Source organism: Nuphar pumila, chromosome 11, assembly GCF_984573655.1.
Source record: "Nuphar pumila chromosome 11, dmNupPumi1.hap1.1, whole genome shotgun sequence".
In the NCBI taxonomy this organism is placed as follows: domain Eukaryota; kingdom Viridiplantae; phylum Streptophyta; class Magnoliopsida; order Nymphaeales; family Nymphaeaceae; genus Nuphar; species Nuphar pumila.
In genome coordinates, this window is record NC_143259.1 from 13877815 (window position 1) to 13901510 (window position 23696).

At 36.9% G+C, this 23696-nt stretch overlaps 1 protein-coding gene across 1 annotated transcript; it reads left to right on the plus strand.

The window, feature by feature from the left end:
* The first annotated feature begins 9064 nt into the window (after positions 1 to 9064).
* LOC149822043 (choline-phosphate cytidylyltransferase 2-like) lies at positions 9065 to 15671 on the plus strand. Its single transcript, XM_089980535.1, has 8 exons — positions 9065 to 9455; positions 12621 to 12734; positions 13611 to 13706; positions 13848 to 13890; positions 13989 to 14144; positions 14341 to 14421; positions 15098 to 15208; positions 15293 to 15671. Exons 1-8 carry the CDS (start codon positions 9235 to 9237, stop codon positions 15368 to 15370), a joined length of 900 nt encoding a protein of 299 aa, XP_089836661.1. The 5' UTR covers positions 9065 to 9234; the 3' UTR covers positions 15371 to 15671.
* The last annotated feature ends 8025 nt before the right edge of the window (positions 15672 to 23696 follow it).

Genomic DNA, 23696 nt, shown 5'->3' on the forward strand with positions numbered 1-23696 from the left:
GAGTTTAGGGGCAACAACAACGCACATAGAGTTTTTGTATCCTCACGGTTTCTCCAGAACCGCAATATCCAAGATTCTCACATTAAAGGAACATCAATGAAACATAAATTACACTGTTCTTTACTTTCTTTTTATCTTGTTATTAATTCATCTCTTTTACATTTACAAATAAACATGCAAAATTAATAACATAAGTTTGTAAATCAACATGCAACCATAAGCTCGTGAATCAGCATGCGCAACTCTTCACGGTCTACCACCCATGACAACACAATTAAAACCATAATATAAATATGATTTTTGCGATGCATTGAAACAATTAAAGAAAGAGTAACCAAAGCTCAAGGCTCTCCAGGCCTGTGATGATTCATTTAAACCATCGATGCATCATACGCAAAAACCATAACAACTTACAATCATGCTTTCAAATACATATTTATATATGTCAATTTAACCATGTGCATGATATGTCATATTCATATGCATGTGTTCACCATTCATGTACATGTGCCTTTACGAAATCATTTCACACGTATGCATTCACTCACGAATCATCTCAATTGGGACAAGTGAACAACTCATGCATTTATGTACATACAAAACACATATCAATTCATGTATGCACATGCATTTGAAACAAACTTTATATAGTATGATGCTTAAGCATGTCACATCAAGTCAAAGCATATAAATAATTATAAATCTTGACATGTCTCGAGAACCAAAATACATGCACACCACACATTCTGAAAATTTATATGCACATTCAGAAATGCAAACATGTATCAAGTATATGCTACAAAAATATTCATAAGCATGTCTTGTTCAATTCGTATGCATACTCAAGTCAAATGCATACATCAATTCCATGTATGTACATGCATATGCAAGCAACCTTGCACTAATGTCTTAATCAAGCATAACATGTTGATTCTAAGCACAAGAGAAATATCATTATTTCCTTGATTCACATCTAGCAAAACATACATACAAGTATGTAATCATGTGAGTGCAATAACAATAAACTTTCATGATCCATGTTTTCAATACTTGCACATGTTCATACATTCTCATGCGTAGAAAGAAAAAATAAATCTTTAACACATGTAAACCAAGGGATAACATAAACACTTTTCATATGAGAATCTGTATATAGCCATATGCAATTTGCTGAGACAATGAACTTAGAAAACAACTTTGTAAACCTAATCACCACCTAAGCATTGACCTTAATTGTGCAAAAAAAAAAATCAATTTTATAAGCATCGATCAAGTCATTCAAACTATATCTAGCATGAACCTAATTCAATAACAAAAAACACAGATTAAGGTATATATATACAAGCATAAATTTTGATCATAACAAACAGAAATAAATCTCAATCATAACCCATCATGAGTTTATTTTTGTATAAAAACTCCATACACAGAATTTTTGTGTAAAAAACCGAAAACACTCATATAAAAGAGGACCTATGGATCATTATCCATGCAATCTAGAGTGAACACATAAAATCACTCTTTAACCATGGATTTGCACTAGACATTGCATGAAAATCGAATCGGTATTCAATTTCTCACATGATTCAAAAGAAAGAACTCATACTTTTAAACTGATGCTTTGGAGAGAAAGCCCAGGGATGCCAATGGCGAGGAACGACTCAATCAAGGGTCGTCGGAGGTGTCTGCCGAACATAAAAAAAGGTCAAAGTAGGAAAATGACTGAAAGAAAGGAAGAGTGGAGAACAACTTCCCATAACACAGACCTATGTTTGTTGCCCGTGCTTATGGTCACTGTCTTCACAGCGTACGCGGGTTTATCATGATACCTTTCTGAAAAATAGCCGCAAGACCTGCCCTCCCCTGGCCCACTGAATTGCCCCTGCAATTTCCTCAAAATCGTGCCATGAGCTCACATGAGGCCCACAGAATGTGCGCCTGCTTGTGGCGTGCCATGCATGTGCAATGGCCGCAACACACAGTCATGTGGACACGCGATACACATGCAAAGGGTGAGACATGAGCTCATTGCGCTGTGCATCCCGCACAACGGGTGAGATGTGCACCGCAGTCCACGACTGGCCCACAACCCCCTGTTGCTTGCTCGGTGAGCCCGAACACACCTGGTTCGAGCCCACTTAGTTCTGGGGTGACAACTAGGGATGGTAGTGGATCGGGGCAGGGGACAAGGTCTCCACCCCCGCCCCGTCTCAAAATATTAATCCCCGTCCGCACCCCCGTCCCGTCTCAAAATATTAATCCCCATCCCCGTCCTCGCCAACGTCGGGGAGGTGAGGCGGCCGACAATCGCCAGCGACCTCGCCAACGCTGCTAGCAGAGTAGGAGCATCGTCGTTCGCCGATGGTGTTTTCAGCCAGCCTTGGAATCGGGTGGTCGATGATGGAACCCCTTCGTTAGAAGGGGGTTTCCGCCGTGGATCACTGGCGATCTCACCAGCACTGTTGGCTGCAGAGAAGGGTCACCAGATTTTCGTCATCACCGAACCGTTGTGCTAGCCGAAACCCCAAAACCATTTGTCGGCTAGGTTTTCTCGCTAGGGTTTTTGCAGTTGGGTTGTCGTCGGGACAAAGGTTTGTCTTTTGCAGGGGGTCACAGATTCACCGGCAACATTCCGTGTAACTGGGTGGTCGATGGGGCTTTTGGCTGCAACTTCTCAGAGATGGTATGAGAGAAGGAAAAAAAACATTTACCTTCTCTCTCCTCTGAACCAGGATGACTCTGACCCTATAAAATATAGGGTTAGGGTTAGTAAGAGGAGTATTTGTGAATGTGGTTATTTTGTAATTTTATTTTTTATTTAAGGTATTTTAATAATATTATTAACAGAGCCGGGGTCGGGCAAGGTGGAGTTGGGTGGGGTGGGGTGGGGTGGGGTGGGGCGGGGGCAAGTGTCAGTCCATCCTCGCCTTCATCCCTGCACGAGGATGAATTTTAACCTTCATCCCCGCCTCCAACATCGGTCCAAACGGGGTGAGGTGAGGTGGGGTGGGCCCCCGCTTCCCCATGGTCCACTGCCCTCCCTAGTGACAGCATCCAAGAGTGCACCTTTTACAAGACACTTGCCATTGGGATAATTGTGCCCAAGATTTCAAAATCCATTATCTTGGTTCAAGACAGATTCAACCGCTGGGGCAAATACAACAAAATTCTACAAAATATTTGAAAAAAAGATGTCGTAAATGGTTTCCAGTCATCATGGCACATTTCACCAAAAGTCTTCTGGTCAAGTTGGACCTGGAGCAGATTCTGCCTTGTGTCACACGGACACGTTTGTGTTCTAGGGAAATGGCACACCATGTGACATTGTTGTGTCAATCTACCTGAGATCATCTATACTTTTATTTTTTATAGCTCTTAATTTTATTATTATCAGCTGTACTTTCTGTATATTAAAATTATTAATAGGTATATGACTCCAAAATAAACTTTCGTTTTTTTTTTTATCTACCTTGAGGAAACTTCGGCCAGGATTGGAGACTTAGTTGCCATCCGGGCAACATAAAACGCCAAGGCTGAGTACCCTCACCCCTAAGAGGGGTTAGTACACGTCACCTGACGTTGCAAGTTCGAATCCCAATACATGCAGGGGTGTCAACGGGTCGGGTTTGATTCAGATTCAGGCGAAATCAGACTTGGATCAAATTTTTGGGTATAGTAATGGGTTCAGAGTCAGGTCTAATAGAATCCACTACTATAGAGTAGGGGTGGCAATTGGGTCGGGTTGGCGGGTCAGCATACTTCAACACGAACCCGACCCGTTTATTAAACGGGTCAACTGTGGCAAACATGAACCCGACCCATTTATTAAACGGGTAACCCGACCCGACACGGTTAACCCGTTTAATAAACAGCTCGGGTAAGGTAAATGGGTTGGTGGGCGAGTTGGCGGGTAAGGTTCGAGTAAACGGGCCGGTCGGGTAAACGGGTTGGTGGGCGGGTTGACGGGTCAGGTTCGGGTAAACGGGTTGACCCGCCTGCCTAACCCGTTTATTAAATGGGTCAGCCGGGTTGGCGGGTTGGCATACCCCTAACATGAACCCGACCCGTTTAATAAACGGGTTAGGTGGGTTGACCCGTTTACGACACGAACCCGTTTAAGCCAAACCCGAACCCGGCTAAGAAGCGGGTTGACGGGTCGTGTCAGATTTCGCCACCCCTACTATAGAGTTTGGTTTGGGTCGGGTCCAAGTAAACAAGGCCGGTTGACACCCCTAGGTATATGATTGTATAACTAGTAGAGGTCTGCCTAACCCTAACCCTAACCCTAACCCCAACCCCAACCCCATCTTTCGCTGTCGAATTAAAGAAGTTATACCGCCCGCATTCATTTTTCTAGGATCTAGAAAAATTTAATACAAGTTTTTTTTTTTTTGAGTCTAGAAAAATTTAATCCTTGTTTATAGGCTGCTTGAAAACCAGTGCAAATCGATTATTGTGTGAGTTTCATAGTGGTGCAACAAACGAAATGGCATTTAATCATATTATATATTTTATAACCCTGTTTATCTCAAATTATGTCGCGTGTCCAAAAAAAACACGGGACACGTTATTTTTCCGCAGGTTTCCATCAGGCATAACACATAAAAGGAGACGCATGAATTGAAGTGTCCCTGTGACATAGGCTCTTACACTAGAAATATATGGAAAAATGAGAATTTACCTGTTTTATACAGTTTTCCAGGAATCATGATGCAGAACAATAGCTTTTCCAGGATCAAATTTTCCCTGTTTAAAGATGGAAAAAGACAAACAGCGTGGCTAGGTCTCTGATCCTGGGGGCGGTTTCTTCATGTAAATATAAAAAAAAGGTCAAACAGCCATTGAATAAGATATTTGTGTTAAAAAAGTGGCCACATGAGTCTCTTTTCATTGAAAATGACATTGCAAAATTTTCCCACCTTATATAATCAAATTTTAAAATGAAATGTGTTGAAGTAGGACCATAGCTTTAAGGCAGCCCTTAATTATTGTTCACTATTAGAGGACCCCATGGGCATAGATGAGAAATAAATGGTTATGCACGTTGTTTTGGGAAAATATATACATGGTTGATCAACATATAATGCCAAATTAAAGGGTAATATTTAAGGATGATTTGCTTGCAAGCTAAAAAGCCAGAATGCCTAGGGATCTCTTAAACTAGTTTTTAAGGTATTAAATCTAAAATAAGTGATAAATCCTCCAATGATAGCAATGGGAGTCACCCCTTGCACAAGCTGAAGCGTAGCAACTCCCTAGAACAACGGTAAGCTCACAGAGTTTTACCCTACCAGGACAGTCAACGGTAAGCTGATGAGAGGGATTTTTTCGTGTGTATATATATATATATATATATATATATATATATATATATATATCCGATCTTATCCACATATAGGACATTTTAATAGAGATGAGATCCAGGTCAGAGTGTGATCTGACGGTTTTCCGTCGTAGCACCTTTGGATGCCCTTGATCTCAAGATGAACAACATCTTAAACCTGTACGAATGGGATGCCTTGGATGGTTCCCGCTATTTTTTCGATGTTCATATTACTACTTGATAGTTTATAGGAAAAGTTTGCTTATATTTGAAATTTCAGAAAAGTGTGGTTCATAATTGAAATTAAGAGCAAAAGATTGGACCCTAAATGAAGTTTTTTCTAAAACAACTTTTTAATTAATTAGTAACTACAATAATTTGTATGTTCAATCTGGCATCATTTGGATTTGAACCTTACATCACATTTTCTGCGACAAAAAAAAGTGTGTTTTTATGAGTAATTTTTTAAAACATTTATGTATGTCGATTTTTAGATCACCTAAAAGAATTACTCATGCATTGGAATTCTGGGATTCAAATGTAGATAGTCTGTCGCAGAAGGGATAGGTGGTCTAGGTTCAAATCCTATAGGTGTCACTTCGCGCGCAAGCCGAAGTGTGGTGACTCCTTGTGGGTAAGGGGTAAGCCCACAAAGTTTTATACTGCCAAGACAATAATTATAAGTACGATAGGCAGAGCCAATGCGACTAAGTCTTTGATTTTGGAGGCGGTTTCTTTATGTAAATATAAAAAAATTTGTTGATCCTCACAAATTAAGCTCGACTAGGTCTTTGATCTTGGAGGCGGTTTCTTTATGTAAATATAAAAAAATTTGTTGATCCTCACAAATTAAGCTCGACTAGGTCTTTGATCTTGGAGGCGGTTTCTTTATGTAAATATAAAAAAATTTGTTGATCCTCACAAATTAAGGTCGACTAGGTCTTTGATCTTGGAGGTGGTTTCTCAGTGTGAATATAAAAAAATTTGTCGATCCTCACAAATTAAGCCATCTACATATGGTTTGCTTTACTAAAAAACAAAAAAAAGCAAGAAATAAAAAATTTGTTTTTTAATAAAAAAAAATCAAAGATTGCACATGCGATGGACTGAATTGATGCTACGTGGAGTATGGTTGATTAATCCCAGGTGCTAGGTGGTGAAATTCAAACTCTTGGCCATACACATGGCCTTGTATCATACTTAAAGTCATGCCAAATAACTATGCTCTTTGAATTCTAACTTGTTTTATGCCACACATGTCAAGTACCTAGCATGAATCACAACAAAACACCAAATCATGAATACCAAGTGGCTGAAAAAGAAAGCTAAATTGCATATTTTATATTATTTTGAAAGTCTCCAAATGAGCATATGCCCTAGTTGGTGGAACTGCATCATTGATTTGGTGTGCTTGGTGGATCTAACCTCCAAACATGAGTTTACTTTCATAGGTTGTCATTATCAAATGTGATATTGATCCAGATCCAATCCCCACCAAGTCATTTGAATGCAAGAACGTTCTTTGTTTTTTAAATTAAAATTTGTATTAATTATGGTAAAAAAAACCCAAGATTATTCTCTCACCCAAGATGAATCATGCTAATCATATTCATTCTCACAATATTTTTAGTATTATTTTGGCAATCATGCAAGGCATAATCACTATTACTGTATTTATGAAGCAAATTGGAAGTCACATTCATGTGACTCATGGCTTGCCATTAATAGAAATGAGGCAGAATGCAACTTTTTTTATATTTATATGGAGAAATCACCTCACAATCTAACACCTATGACTCTGCTTGTCATACTCACGGTCATTGTCCTGACAGCGTAAAACTCCATGGGCCTACCCCCTTACACCATGGGCTATGTTAAAAATATAAGATCACATGATTATTATGCTAGTGTAAATCATTTGTTCACCAAGTTACTAAGCTCAGTTCATTAGGGCTGCCAACAGATCGGATACAGTCAGATATATATCTCTGGTCCAAGTCTGATACAATAGTTTTAGACTTGGATTCTTACAATAAGATTTGGATTTGAATTTGAATTTGAATTTGAATTTGAATTCAGATTAGATTCAGAATTCCTTAATTAGATTTTTTTTTTTGCAGATTTGGATTGGATTCAGGATCAGTATTGTAGGTCAAATTTAATGCGAATCCGGATCAAAATTCGATCCAATTCCATTTGTAAAGAACTTGTCTTCAATTGTTTCATTGTTTCTTACTTGATCTAGTATCATCACTTGTTTTGTATATGGAATCAATCCTACCATATCGGATCTGATTAAATTTGAATTTGAATTTGGATTTAGATCTGGATTTGGATCTATAATGTACATTTTGAATTTGGACTCATATATAAGAGGATCCATTTCATTTGCGGCCGTAGTCGTGATTAAGTGATGAAAAAATGTACTTTTGTATTTTGAAAATGAAGTGACATGCTTCGGAGTACCTTTACTTATGCCCTTAATTAGTATAGCCATTATAAAGCACGTTAAAACTCTTATTTCATTAAGCCATGCATTACTAACTCACTAATTAACTCATTAAACTCATTTATAAATGTTGGATCCTTATTTCATTAAGACATGCAAACCCCCATCAACGGCCTCAATCCCATAGATTTGAGATTCATGAAAATCCATGAATTTCTTGTCTGATTGAAGGGTTTTCAAATCAGAGATCTATGAATATGAGATCCTTGAATCTTAGATCCCTAGAAAATTATGAGCTTCATGTATGAGGTACACCACTCTTAAATGCACGAGCCGATTATGTGCAATCACATTGCACACTTTTGAGTGTGCCTTTACTTGACTGCCCTCTATTTTTGGGATACAATCTGTCAGCTGTAGGGTCCAACAAAAATGAAGGGCAGATCAGGTGTAGTGGCACGCTAAAGTGTGCAATGTGATTGCCCCTGATCTGTCATCTCCAAAGGGATGATCAGCCACACTAAGATTGAGACACGTCACAAAATCCTATGGAAGATAGTAGGGGGTCATTTGAGAATTTGTTTCCCCCTCAACAAAAGAAAATCAGCAAAAATCCAAATCCCCTTAAAGTCCTCTCTTGGGTGGAAAATGCTTTCCAAAGAAGTGAGGCGTGACACGGGTTTTCACATAAACTTTTTATTTTGATGGAAAAATGGGTGAGCCCACTTGCTCTTTCCCACTTGGTGTTTGTTTTCACTCAGGGGAAAAAGTGCCACTTTCATGTGAAAGATGTTTTTTACATGGAAAGAGAGGGGTGAGACAAACGACTGGTAAAGGAAAATTTTCAGGACTGGAGTCTTCATGCATTTGTCGTTATTAGCAACATGAAAAATCAACACAATGTGTGTTTTCTTCCCAAAAGAAAAAGAGAAAATCAAAGAAAACAATTTATTTGAAAAGAAAACCAATAGATTGAACTCATTAGTAACAAGTCCTTAACAAGATGAACGGTGACGATTTTCAGAAAAAAAGAAGCAATTAAAAATACAAAAACTAAATTCTTTCTTCTTATTTCTTGCTTATTATTTAATTAAAAAATTCTAAGCAATTAAAAATACAAAAACTAAATTCTTTCTTCTTATTTCTTGCTTATTATTTAATTAAAAAATTCTAAGCAATTAAAAATACAAAAACTAAATTCTTTCTTCTTATTTCTTGCTTATTATTTAATTAAAATCTCTCTCTCTCTCTCTCCACGCTTTAAATTCCGTGCGAGTGGTTTTCCTTCCCGTACTCTTTTCTCCTCTCTCCCGAGTAGGAGCGGTTTTCTTGTCCTCCAAAAACCGCCTTCCTTCCCGGAAAACCGCTTTTCCACCTAGAGCCTCTCCTGTCTCCCTTCCCTAAACCCCAGATCCGGATCCGATCGGGAAGGAGGATCAAGGGGAGAATTTCCGTCCTGGAGATGACTCGGTTGCCGAAGAAGCGGCAACCCAACGGCAGGGAGTTGCAGACGCCGGAATCCGGCGAGGAGCCAGTGACGCCGTCGGCGAGGTTCAAACCGCACCCGTCGACGGAGAATTCATGCCCGGAATCGGCCGAAAGGCCCGTCCGCGTGTATGCCGATGGAATTTATGATCTCTTCCACTTCGGCCACGCTCGATCGCTCGAGCAGGCAAAGAAATCGTGAGCAATCCCGTCCTTTCTTGATTCTGCATCAGATAGTTTTCTTGTTTTCGTGTCGGCATTCGGATTTTTGTGGTCCGAGCTGGAGGAAATTGGTGAATTCGTCCAGGATTCTATGAGATCGAGACCTCGAATAGTCGATTCATTGTGACTCGAGGAAGTTTGGAACAAGAATTTTGGACGGGTTCTTTGTGTGAGGCCTCTAGAATTAGAGTTCGGATTGCTGATTTGTTGCACAGGAAGTATATTGTGTGCTGGATTGTTTATTGAGTTTTATCACTGCTCGAATAATTTATGATTTAAAATTATTGTTTATTGTTGATCAAATCCATAATTTAGTTTTTTTTTAAGTTATTTACCTTTTGTGAGATGACCACCTCTTCCGTAGTTCATAACTCGTTTGTGATTGAGATAACGTGGTTGATCCGATCTATTGCAAAGTTTTACAAGGAAAATAGAACTAAATTATGAATTGTGATTCATTGTTGGCGTACAAAGTTGTTCTGTAAAGTAATATTTTTGCATCTGTGTACAATTTCCGGTAACCTTTATGTCTCGGTGTCTAGCTTATCGTGTGAAGTGTTAGATCTTCAAGGGAAGCCCGGTGAACTATGTGTTTAGTAGCACCGATGTGATTTTTTCCCTCTTTTTAAGTGCGAGATCAAGTCATGGATCTCCAGAGGATGAAAGTTTGACTTTTTTTACTCTTTGTGTGAGATGACTGGCCTGATTAATTGAGTTTTTTTTCTTAGTATTCCATCACTTATAGTCTTTCATCATTGAACATTGTTGGCATTTGGATATGCTACTTTTTACATGTAAATATGCATCTATGCCAAGTTTATTTCCTTCTTTTGTTTTTTTTTTCTTGTTTGCCAGCAAGCTGGGGATGTCTCTGCCGGTATTTGAACCTCATGCCCCTTGGCTAAGATAGTGTGACTCTACTGGTCCAGTTCTTGCATGAAATCCCATGTTTAACTTTTAGCATTTCTTGAAACCTAATCAATTGATATGTATTCCATTATGTTTGAGTGTGTTGATGTTTTGGTATTTGATAGATCATAGGGGCCATTATTGTGACATTTCTTTTTCTTTTTCTTCTCTTGATGATGGGTTATCTTCATAAAATTTTATGGTGTTGGGAAAATTTTCCCCTAAGTTGGCAATGTCATTGACCAACATTTTATGCCGGAGATAATCTGAGTGTTGCTAACTAGAAGTACTCTTTTTCTGAGTTCTATAAAGAACTGTATTGGAAAATTAGGAATGTTTTAACCTGTGCATCTGCTTTTTGAGAAGTGTGAGCTAATGCCAAACACTTTACTCATGATTCTCCTGCTAAGGGGCATATGCTGTATCATATATGTATCTAGAATCTCTGATTATATTATCTTTTTGTGTCTTTCATAGCTGCCACATGTCTGCTGGCCAAACCCTCTAATATCTATTGATTAATGTTTTTATCTACACCATTTTTGTTAAACTTGATGTGAAAATGACCCATTGTAGTAGAGAAGTGTAACAGTGCATGTTGGCTGTTGGACAGCAAACTACAGGCTATGACATGGCATTCAGAACACACGTGATTGCTTTTTACTTCAAATGATTCTAACTGAATGTATCAGTGTATTTGAGTCTTGGCGAACTGTGACCTCAACTAATGAACCCAGGGACTATGAGTCGAACTGTATATTTTTGTGATCATTTGAGTCAAGAGTATTACTAAACTGGATCTACATTATAGAGATGATAAAATTAAAGGAGATGGTTATACTCAAACTTATGGACGATGCCCAAGTAAAAAAATCTAGGAACACTAGTTTGGAACCCTTTTTTTAAGTACAATTGGTTATACGTAATTGGCTATAACTGTAGCCTTATATGGCTTTGTTAGAGATTGACCTAGATAAAAGATATTTCTACCTTAATGCTATGGGCAGTGTTATTAAAAACGCGCCTTGAGGCGTGAAAAAAAAGAGGAAGAAGAAGATTCCGTTATATTTAATTAGTTTTTAATTAGTTTCTTTACTTTTTATATGTTAATTTCATATATTTTAACTTTTATAGGTTAATCTCATATTTTTTAACTTTTATAGGTTAATCTCATATTTTTTAACTTTTATAGGTTAATCTCATATTTTTTAGTACTTATTTGAGATTTTCTATTGCTTATTGGTTGTTGCTTTATAGGACATTATATTTTTCAATTATATAATTAGTTTTCCAGTTATGTAACCAGTTTCTTAGTTACTTTTATATGTTAATCTCATGTTTTTTAGGAAGAAGAAGAAGATTCTGTTATATTTAATTAGTTTTTAATTAGTTTCTTTACTTTTTGTATGTTAATCTCATATATTTTAACTTTTATAGGTTAATCTCATATTTTTTAGTACTTATTTGAGATTTTCTATTACTTATTGGTTGTTGCTTTATAAGACATTATATTTTTCAATTATATAATTAGTTTTTCAGTTATGTAATCAGTTTTTTAGTTACTTTTATATGTTAATCTCATATTTTTTAGTACTTATTTGAGATTTTCTATTTCTTATTGGTTGTTACTTCATCAATAAAGAATTTCTTTATTTATTTGTATTTTTAAATATTTTTTATTATTTTTTTAAAGTTTTCAAAAAAAATTTTTTTGAGGCTTACGCTTTACGCCTCGCCTCAGTTTTTGGTGGAGTGCCTCGCTACTCCTCAACGTTTTTCACAACACTGGCTATGGGACTGTTGTTTCCAATTGTCTTCGTCTATGTGATGCACATTTTGATCTTGTTTTTGCTTTTTTTTGGTCGTTGTTGAGGTCTTTGTAGCCTTGTTAATTATCAACTCAATGAGTTGATTTTTTTTCGAGATGCAGGGAAACCTGCAGCCCAGTAGGTATGGTGTAGTTATGTCTTTTTTTTCAGATTTAACACTCTTAAGATTTACAATGGAATAAAACTGCCAAATTCACTTTAAATGGAATGAAACTACCAGTGTATAGGTGCTTGTCTACACTACTTTAGGTGTAATGATACTGGCAGTTAACAATCTTTTTCTCCACTTTATGTGGTTTTTTCTTTACTTCTTTACTTGTGTATCTGTTTGCATTTTTTCAGCATCTTCCTTATGTTTCTTACCTGTGGTGAAGTAATTTAACTTACATTTTATATTTTTTAGGTTCCCAAACACATACCTGCTTGTTGGTTGTTGTAATGATGAAGTGACACACAGGTATAAGGGGAAAACTGTAATGACAGAATCTGAGCGCTATGAATCACTTCGTCACTGCAGGTCTTATTCTTCAACTCTGCTGAAATTTACAAAAGTAGAGGTTACTGTGGCACCATTCTTTTTTTCCCTTATTTCAAAAGATGATTATGTTAGAAATTTGCTTATGATGATGTAGAATGGTTGTGTCAGATCTTTATCTTCATTAACAAGTCTCCATTGACATTGGAGATACGACTGACTTTGTGCTCTTAACTGTTGTGGTAAGGAAAAATGCTAATAAAGATATGTTGGAGTGTATTTTTGGTTTTGATTTGCCAGTCAGGCTGGACTTCTTTCATTAAACTAGGTATTTAGCAAAATGAAAGCCGGCTAAGAAAGTTTCTAAAACTATATAAATAGTTTTCACTAGGGACTGAATTACACTTTCTATTTTCTGGAACTGGAAATATGAATAGATTTGGTAGAGTCTGGAGAAGTGTTGAAAGTGCGTTCAAGTCTATCAGTAACCAGTGGCGCCTTTCAAAATGGTTATTTTGTAACTTGAAAGAATGTTAAGAAATTCAAATTATCTTATAAATTAATTACATTTCAACCACTCAGCTTTTTTGTTTCTGCATTCATGGAGTCATAATGTATAAGAATTTGTGCTATCACCATTATAGTGTTGGTTACTTGTCTGAATTGTCTTGGTCCTCTTGGCATACTCTGTCAGTTGTCTTGCGATGCTTCATCTTCATGCTTAGATAAACACTTCAAGGCTCAACTTTTCCTTCAAGAAGATTGACAAGATTGATGATGAGTTGGTTACTGATAGTTAAACACCGGTTTCATTGGTTGTAGCAGTTAGTAGGAATGGCATTTGATCACGTTTTTGGTTTTCTCCTAGCTTTCTTTTATCAAGTTGTTTAATTGTTAATGTGCTTGATGCTTTGTTAGGTGGGTTGATGAAGTTATTCCTGATGCTCCCTGGGTTATTACTCGGGAGTTCCTTGACAAGCACAAGATAGATTATGTGGCACATGACTCCCTCCCGTAAGAATGATCATACTTGGCCATTCTTTTGGCATTTAGATGCTACAGTATTGGTTGTTATGAAAAGAGGTCTGTTTATATATACATTTTTTCTTTAATTGGAAAGAAGGCCTTATTTTTGTTCTCTGTCTTGACATTCAGATATGCAGATGCAAGTGGAGCTGGGAAGGATGTCTATGAATTTGTGAGTTGCCCCACACGCGTTTATATAAATCCAGTTATTTGTTTATTTTGTTTATGTCTTCTTTCAAAGCGTGTGACGTGAGTTCCACCTTGGTGTAGGTTAAGGCTATTGGGAAATTCAAGGAAACCAAAAGAACAGAAGGAATCTCTACATCAGATGTCATAATGAGGATTCTAAAAGATTACAATCAGTATGTAATGCGTAATCTAGCACGTGGATATTCAAGAAAGGATCTTGGTGTCAGCTACGTGAAGGCATGCTAAGTGAATTTCATATTTACATAGTTTCTAACGATATAAGAGGCTGCCTTTGTTTACAGAGAGGCAGACGTAGACTTTGTTGTTGACTCTGTTAACTGTATATGGGTGATCCCTTCCTATTCAAAACTCTTGCCTGCTCTATTTTGTCATAACCCTGACGCCAGTTCACTGCTTATATTGTGTGCATCAGGAGAAACAGTTGAGAGTGAACATGGGAATAACCATGCTGCGACAAAAAGTGAAAGAGCAGCAAGAAAAAGTAGGGAAAAAGGTATGCATCCCCCAACTTATTACTTTTTTTTTACTCTTTTTAATTGAAGAACCTGTCCTGCATGACACTCGTTTACTTATTCATCTATTGACATGTGGATGTTTTGATGAGGTATAAGCTGTTGGCTTTGAAACTATTTAAAAGTTATATTCGTTTTCTCTGTACCTATTGGAACTAGAATTGGGAAGCTGGCCTTTGATGGTTTGCCTTCTTTTGATTCTAACTAGTAATGTGCTGGTGCTCTGCACCAAACAAGAGAGAGAGAGAGAGAGAGAGAGAGAGAGAGAGAGAGAGGCAGTGTCAGGTTGGCAGTACGGTCCTCATTTCATTGATTGCTGGTTTGTAAGGCCTTGTCCGAGACAGTTAGCTATGGTGCTTTCTATATAATAATAGATTGTTGGTTGCCTTTCAGTATTGAGAGCTTTTTAATATAATTTTCTTTGAGATTTAGGGGGTACCATCTAGTTTGTTGTTTTAAATTGTACAACCCTCTCTTTCTCTCTCTGTCTGCACTTTGGTTTCCATAGAGCAACTTTATTATTGTTACATTCTGATGTTTGGTTTCGATCTATCATATCTTGTAAAGCTTCTAGATTTGTGCGGAGGATGATCTTGAGCAACCTATGGAAATCATTTTTTTTTATAATAAAATATTTTCTTTTTCTTTAATCTGCAGTTGCACATTGTTGCAAAGACTGCTGGGATGCACCACAGTGAATGGGTAGAAAATGCTGATCGCTGGGTTGCTGATTTTCTTGAGAAGTTTGAGGAAAGGTGTCATATGATGGTACGGAAAAAGAAGATCAATTACTGTTTTGATCCTTTTCCTATTTCATTTCATCTTTAAAGGTTATGGCATGTTGTCTTACAGGAGACGGCCATTAAGGGCCGCATCCAAGAAGGCCTGAAGAGGCAGCAGGCACGGAGTATGGCAAGCCTGGCGGAATAGGACCCCTATTAGAACAGCTTGGTGTGTTTGGTTGTTGACCACTCTACATTCTTCTACTCTGTTCTCTAATTTTGTAAGATCTGTGCTGCTGCTAGTGATACCATCGTTAGTTTCTCTTCTCTTTGTACTGCTGCTGTTACTAGTCCTTTTACCAGTACCACTCTCCGTCCCCTTTCCTGTGGAGACTCTGGATCTTTCCTTTTTTATCTCTCTTTTTTTTCAACTTTTTGTCTAAATGGAGAAGATAGGTTGTAATGTGAAAACAGATAATTTTAGTTAGTGGGAATTTAGTTGCTACAAACAGAATTTTCTCCATTTCCCAAATGCTATTTGGATATATGATCTATTTTGTGCTAAACACGAAGAACCTGTTGACCCAAGTGTCTCTAACCAATTTACAAATATAAGTGATATTTTTAAAATTTGTGATTTGTTACAGATAAATTAAAAAATAACGCCACAATAAATTTCAAAGTATCCTGCCATAATTGTTCTATACTTTTATATATATTTTAATTTTTAAATTTAAAAAATGCTGATGATGTGAAGCATCTCTAACTATGCCGAGGACTGGATATATGACCACGTCTCCTGCATGTTTGATGTTCTTCGTTGAGAACTTCCCTTTTTGAGTTAGACACCCAGGTTGGCCCTTTTCGGGGATCAGCTTGTCATCTGACTTCGAGACTTGGTTGCACCGTTGGTCAAGTGGGTTCTAGGTCTATGATTGGGTCCAGTTTTTTGGTCTGGTTTGGATGTGATTAAGGTTAACCCGATAATAATTGGGGTAAGTTCAAAATTAATCAGGTTTAGAAAATGGGTTTGGTTTGAGATGCATCAATCCATTACTATGTAAATCCCCCCCTCCCCCCCCCCCCCCCCCCCACCACACCCACACACACACACACCACCACCACACACACACACACACACACACACCACCCAATGAATGGATTTCCATATGCATTTTTGCCTCCACAGGAAAGCACTTTCCCTCCTGGGCATCCTTGCAAGGAAAAATGGCTACCCTTGGGTGGGAACTTAACAAACGCCACATAGGAATATGTTTCTACAATTACTCCACCAGCTCTCAAGTTAAGGTCCACACTTCACAAGCATTGCAAATTCCTAAATCTATGTTGTAAAAATAAAACAAGCAGAAACAGGAAGAGACAAAGTAACGTGGTTCGGTCATTCAGACCTACGTCCACAGAAGAAACAAAGCTCTCATTCTTCTTTTCAATATATTTACACAGAGCCAGCACCCTTGTTTTATAGGGATGAGGCCACAACAAAAAGAGGGCAACATAGCCTGGAAACCAGAGGAAAAAACGAAGAGATAGAGATAGAAATTGCCTATCTCGTAACAGACGGAGGAAAGGAAGGATACTCCAGATATCACGTTCCGGATATCTTTACACTCAAGTGGTGTGTAGACAGGGGCGTAGCTAGGGGGGGGCAGGACTGGGCTGGCCCAGTCCTGCCTCCCCAAACAGTTAAATTATTTTTTTTTAAAGCCCAGTCCTAGCCCTGCCCTGATTCCATATGAAATAGATTTTTATCCATTTTTTAGCCCAGCCCTGACTGCAGCAAATACTTTGATTTGTCCATATGAAATAGATTTTTATTAATAATTGTAGCCATTTTTATTTTATCTCAAATTTTTTTTTTCGGGGGCGCTGCCCCCGAACCCCCGACTATCACACAAATAATTTTTTTTTTGCTGCACCCTGTTTGCCCCCCCCCTCACATGAATCCTAGCTACGCCCCTGTGTGTAGATATTGATGCAGCTCCACTTGTCAAGAAGACTCTCATGTTGATTTTGAGTTAATGCTTTGGTAAGACCATCTGCCACCTGATCACAACTTTTTGTATACGAAGTAGATATTTCACCTTTTTGAACTTTTTCTCTTACATAGTGACAGTCAATCTCAATATGCTTAGTTCTTTCATGGAATACAAGATTCGCAGCTATGTGAATGGCTGCTTGATTGTCACAATGTAAGGGAATAAAAGTTTTGAAGGTAACTCCTATTTCAGTTAATAATATCTTCATCCACGTAAGCTCACTGGTTGTCGTAGCCATAGCTCAATATTCGGATTCGGCACTAGAGCGGGCTACAACTCCTTGTTTTTTGCTTTTCCAAGATACAAGATTTCCTCCAATAAATATGCAATAGCCTGAAGTAGATCTTCTGTCATAGCTTCCTGCCCAATGTGCATCAGTAAATCCTTCAATGTCAGTGTGATTGTTTCTTTTATACAATAAACACATACCTGGAGCCTTTTTTAGGTATCTTAAAATTGGATCAGTGAGTTGCCAATGAGTTTTCTTTGGCGCATGCATATATTGACTTGCCAAACTAACAACGTAAGTGATGTCAAGTCTTGTGATGGTCAAGTAAATGAGCCTTCCTACAAGCCTCTGGTATCCTTCTTTATCAACAATTTCTTCTTCTAAGGCTTCATCAAACTTGAGATCAACTTCAACAGGAGTGTTAGCAGGCTTCCTTCCAAGTTTTTCAGTTTCTTGAAGAAGGTCTAGAGTGTATTTTTGCTGACATAGAATGATTCCCTTTTTTGAGTGAGCGAGTTCAATTCCCAAAAAGTATCTTAGTCTCCCTAGATCTTTGATGTCGAACGATCTCTGAAGGAAAGTTCTTGCTTCTCTGATAAGCTCCTCGTTGAAACTTGTTATAATGATGTCATCAACGTATACAAGAGCAAGAATAATATTATGGCCTTTTTTTTTGAATGAAAAGAGAATTGTCAGCATTGCTTCTAGCAAAACCATGTTGCAGAAGAACACTACTTAACTGATGGTGCCATGCCCTTGGAGATTGTTTTAATCCATAGATAGCCCTATGAAGATAACAAGCACATTTTGAGTTTTCATCCTCCGGATGCTCAGAGGGGAGTTTCATATAGGCTTCTTTTTTTAATTTTTCTTGAAGGAATGCATTTTTGACATCGAGCCGATACATGCCCCAATTGAAATTACATGCAATGGACATAATCACACGGACAATGTTCATCTTTGCCACAGGGCAAAGGTTTCTTCATAGTCAATCCCCTGGTTTTGCAAAGTCTAGTTAGAAATCCACATTTTTTTAAAAGAGAAATTTTCATTTAGGGGCCAACATTTTGCCTTTAATTTCAAATATAAGCCTCAGGTTTTTAAAGTTCTAAATATAAGCCAAACTTTTCCTGAAAACAGTCAAGTTGGGATGTCAGGTCAACATCCATCATATTAGAAAACGTGAGTCCTTTTTGGTTTATTGTATTCTCTTGAAAATTTAAAAGTACACAGTTTGAAGTCTTAATAATCAAGGTTACAGTTGTACTTTTACCTATGATTTTAGCTTGACTTAAAAGGACAACACTAAATGCAGCCGTTTTGAGCAAAATTTTGGCACATATTTAAAATTTTAGAAACGTGTGGCCCATATTTAGAATTATGGGCAAAAGGTCAGTATTTAGAATTATGGGTAAAAGGTTGGCTACTAAATGAAAATTTTCCTTATAAAAAAATGTTTTCAGAAAACCAGGTTTTTCAATAAGTAATTCAAACAGCCCCTTAAAAAGAAGGGGAAATTGACCCCGTTAATTTGGTTCTGGTTTCGACCACTTAGTCCTAGAGTCAGGCCTGTTTCTGCTTAAGCCGAGTCAGATTGGACCTGGTCCACAACCCAGCTTAGTTCCACATATTCCGACTCGAGTCTGGAGCTAACGTGTCTTTGTGACAGAACATATGTTTCACCTGACCCATCAAGAATATGAAATCCTGGTATCTAAAATCACGAAGGATTTGAAATCCAAATCCAAGGAATTAAAATGGGGATCTAAAAAGTTTCCATTGTAAATAAATAAAACGCTATAAACTACAAAAGTTGTGCAACTTATCACCTATTTACAAAAAAATGATCAAAATTTTAGCTATTACCATTCATTTTTTGATAGGGAAGCTGGGGTTAGGCTGACCCCTACCAGATATCTCTTAAGCCTCATGCGGCAGAGGGATTCGAACCTGGGTCTTCAGCTTGGCACAGGACCCAGCTTACCACATGGGATACCACCTTGGTGTAAGACATGCCATATCCTAAAAACAATTTTTTGTATCAACATTCCAAAATTGCTACCAACTGGGCTCCCCATGTTTGGTAGGTCACCATGTGTTGGAACGTTGCAAGTTCAAAATACAATGGTATGTTGTGTAACTGGTAGGGATATGACTAACCCAAGCTTGCCTTAAACAAAAAAAAAAACATTCCAAAATTGCTGTAAATTACATTTGATGCCATCTTTTGTTTTTTCAGTTTTTCTAACCACACATTTATGAATGCTGTAAAATTTAGTTTTAAAATAATATTTAAAATATTTTGTTGGTTGTTTTGAAATTTAATTTGAGTTTGTTTGTAAATATCCAAAAGTATTTGTAGCATCTTCTGTTTTTGTCTTTTGTATGGTACTATGTGTTGACTTTGTTGTAAGCTCTCTTTGGTACTTATGATTTCAAAAACATAGTTAAATTTTTTTCTGAGACTTATATCAAATTGTTTAATAAGATAAAAAGTTTAGTCTCATAAAGTAGAGTGAGAGGAATTCAAGTTGGTTTATATGTAGGTAGGTTAGGTTTGAGGACCTCAAGAGACATTTGTATATGTCTTGAATGGTGGTGATTGTCTAGTTGTCTATGATGAGTTTGGATTTGTTTGGTTGGATAGTGGAGTCTGGATCCAGATATGATCTGATAATGTGGCGTTGAGTTAGTCTTGAGTCTCTTGATCATGAGTCGGTTCATTACTTGATTGTTTTTGGTTCCATAACTGGATAGAGATTTATTGATCCATCTAATTTTTGTGTATGATAATTTATTTTGCATGACTTCAGGTTCAGATTTAGATGGAGCCATCATCCGAATGCACCACTAAATTAATCCAGTAAAAAAATGAGATGCAGTTTGATCCATTTCATGAGCAGCAACTTATGAGGCTAGTTTTGATTTGTAAGAAGGTCGATAACTTGGAGCGATATCTATGATTTATATTAGCAAGAACCAACCTGGGTGCCTCAAGGGGGTTGGCATAGTGGGGTGGAGCTTTGGCAGCTAGACGAGCAGTCAAGGTTCGATTCTCATGGGCGTCGCCCCTCTGCGCAAGCCAATGCGTAGCATAGGCCCTGGGGGCAGAAGTTCTAGCCGCAGTTTTATGCTACTGGCATGACGAGACCGTAGGTATGGCATGCGTCGCCAGCGCGACCAGGTCTTCATGCCGGGTGCGGTTTCTTTGGGTTATAAATTCAAAAAAAAAAAAAGAACCAACCTGGGGCAAGGGTAAGCCCACTGAGTTTTACGCTACTAGGATCCAAATAGTTAAGTGGAACTGCTTACAAAAACTCTAATTTTTATTATACGTTTTATTGGCAGGCCTAATTTCTAGTAAATGTTGGTGAGAGCTGATAGAAGATTATTTTCTGATTAATATTGTATCCACAGTATTATTATGAAAACATATTTTCTTGATACTAAATATCTTATTGAATTTGGGGTCTAGACCGTTTGACGAGCAGTCTAGGTTCAAATCCTATGGGCACCACCCTGTGCGTAAGCCGAAGCTTGGCGACTCCCTAAGGTTGAGGTCAGGTTAAGCCCTCAGAGTTTTATGCCGACATGGACAGAGACCGTAAGTACAGCAGGCTGAGCTAACACGGCTAGGTCTCTGCGCCCGGGATGGTTTATCCGAGTAAAAATAAAAAAAATAACTTGTTGAATTTTTTGTGAATGAGCTATATTAGGACTTTGTCAATGCCATGAATATGCGGGAAGCAAAATACTAAGGGTCTTGTTCAGCATGTTTCCTCTCTAAAGACAAGAACACTATTTTTATAGTTTTAATGGCATATTAAGATGAATTAATATTAAGTCCATCTATGTGGTTTAACCACTTATGGATAGAAGGAGTGGAGAGACATACATAAGGATGGCTAATTAAAATATATATTTGAAATAATAGCATGGAATAAATAAATAAATAAAAATATTATTGGTTGTCAAAATCGCAAAGTGCATTTAAATTGGATATTAGTCTAGCTTGAGAATTTATTTATCATTGTTTATGAACATTTTCATAAATTTAATTACTTGAGATAATGTTAACTATTTGTCTGCTCTATGGATTAGCCAATTTATAGAACTTTGTTCTTGCATTTAAATGGATCTCTCCTTGCCATTGAGCCAAAGTTGGATTGGATCTTAAGTGGTCCAAACTAGATCTTTTGAGCGGGATTGGATCAAGTTAATGTAAGGATCTTACAAGAGAAGGATCCAGTTGTAAAAATTAGATTTAAATGATCTAAAACTTTATGATGGGTTTTGAAGACATGATATTGAATTTAATATCAAAATTCAGATAGGTGTTCTGGATCTTATTGAGATAAGATCAAAATCATGAATGAAGTCGTGTAGAAGACATGACTTAGTTGAGATATCATACTAGCATAAAATTATGACGTATATTATCCAAATGAGCAATTTAGATTTGGATGATATGATGTATCAAATAAAAAAGAAAGTCAAATAAAAAATTTGGTGAAATCCATATGGATAAACTTTTGCATAGATAGGACTAAAGTCTATAATGCCGTAAATCATCAATAATGAAAAAAACCTATCTTAAGTTTTTGGAGATCCAAAAGCATAGGTTTCAATAGACCAAAAAGTTATTGGGTGTTAAAAAATTAACTACACTTAATATATGAAAAATTAAAGAGAATTTTATGGAGAATTGTTATATGACTGTAATGATTAGTATTAGCAGGATAAAATTTGATCTCTTAATAAGTTTACAGGCCTATAAGATTAAAGAACTTTAATTATAAGGTTCTTTTGAATGTAAAAGTGGATCCCTTCCTATATGACTTAGACAATTCCTAGAGCATCTACTACATGGGGATAAGTACAACGGTATAATCTGAGTTTAACAAACATACACGATTTGAAATTAAAAGTCTTGAGCTCATAATTTAAATTCACTCTATCATCTTGATGAACTTTGATGTATTTACACTAAATGAATGTTTAAACCTGTAAGGTATTTTCAATTATTCATATTATCTTTGGATGAACTTTAAATTTTATATTTCAATTATTTTGAAGCTAGGAAAAAATATTATAAAAATTAGTTTCAAAATAATATTTAAAATTTTGTTGGTTGTTTTGAAATTTGATTTGAGGTTGTTTGTAAATATCTAAAAGTTATTGTAGCTCCATCTTTTGCTTTGACTTTTGCATGTTTCTATATGTTGACTTTTTTGTCCTATGTAAGCCTTATTTCACAAATATGCTTTCAAAATATTGTTAAATTAGTTTTGGGGACTTATATCAAATTATTTGGCAAGCTAAAAGTTGAGTCCCATATCTAGGAGTCAGGGAATTCCAGTGGGTTTATATTTAAGTTGGGTTTGACTTAGTCTAGGCTCTCTTTGGGCTTGTCAATTGCATTTGCCTTTACCTATGCCTAAGCCTTTGGCTTTAGATTGGGTTGGGTTGGGTTGGTCCAATTATCCTTTTTAACAAATGGGTTCACCATTGATGCCATTCACATCCCGTTGCTCTCAAGGAGTGTGCTTTGAATGGTGATGATTGTTGACAGGTTTTGCCCCTATTATATTGTGAAAAGTCACCTGAATAAACAAATCATGAGAATTTTGTTACTTGTTTTCTCCCTAATTCTTTGATTTGTTAATAATTTTCAATTTTATTTTTTGCATTGGGTTGCTGAAAACATTATCTCTTACTTATCTGCAATGAAATGCAATGCAATACAGAGATAGTATTTGTGCATCCTAATTTTCTGTCCAATTCATGGTTCATCTAGTATTTCTTTGACATAGAACTTCTTGCACCATTGTGGAGAATGAAAATTACCTTAAAAGAAAGTGGCGTATCGTGTCAGTTTCACCATTGAGAATTGAATCTCTACAATTTCAACATTTTCACACTCAATTTTACCACAGTGAACCAACCAAGATTTATTGATTAACATCATAAATTTCAAAAACTGCAACAAAAGTATCAACTTTTTCTTAAAAAAGAAAAAGAACAAGAAAGCTAATTGATAAAGACGTATATGGTACTCACTTTTGACGCCATTTCATGTTTTGGCAGAGACTCAAAAAATATGATAAACATATCCCATTTGACAAATTTGGCCAATTGATTTTTTTCTTGACTGTTTAATCTTTTGTCACCTGAAAAAAAAAAATTAAGAACCTTGGTCAAACCACTAGTCTAAGTTGTCACCTGAAAAAATGAGGTGCTATGTAAGT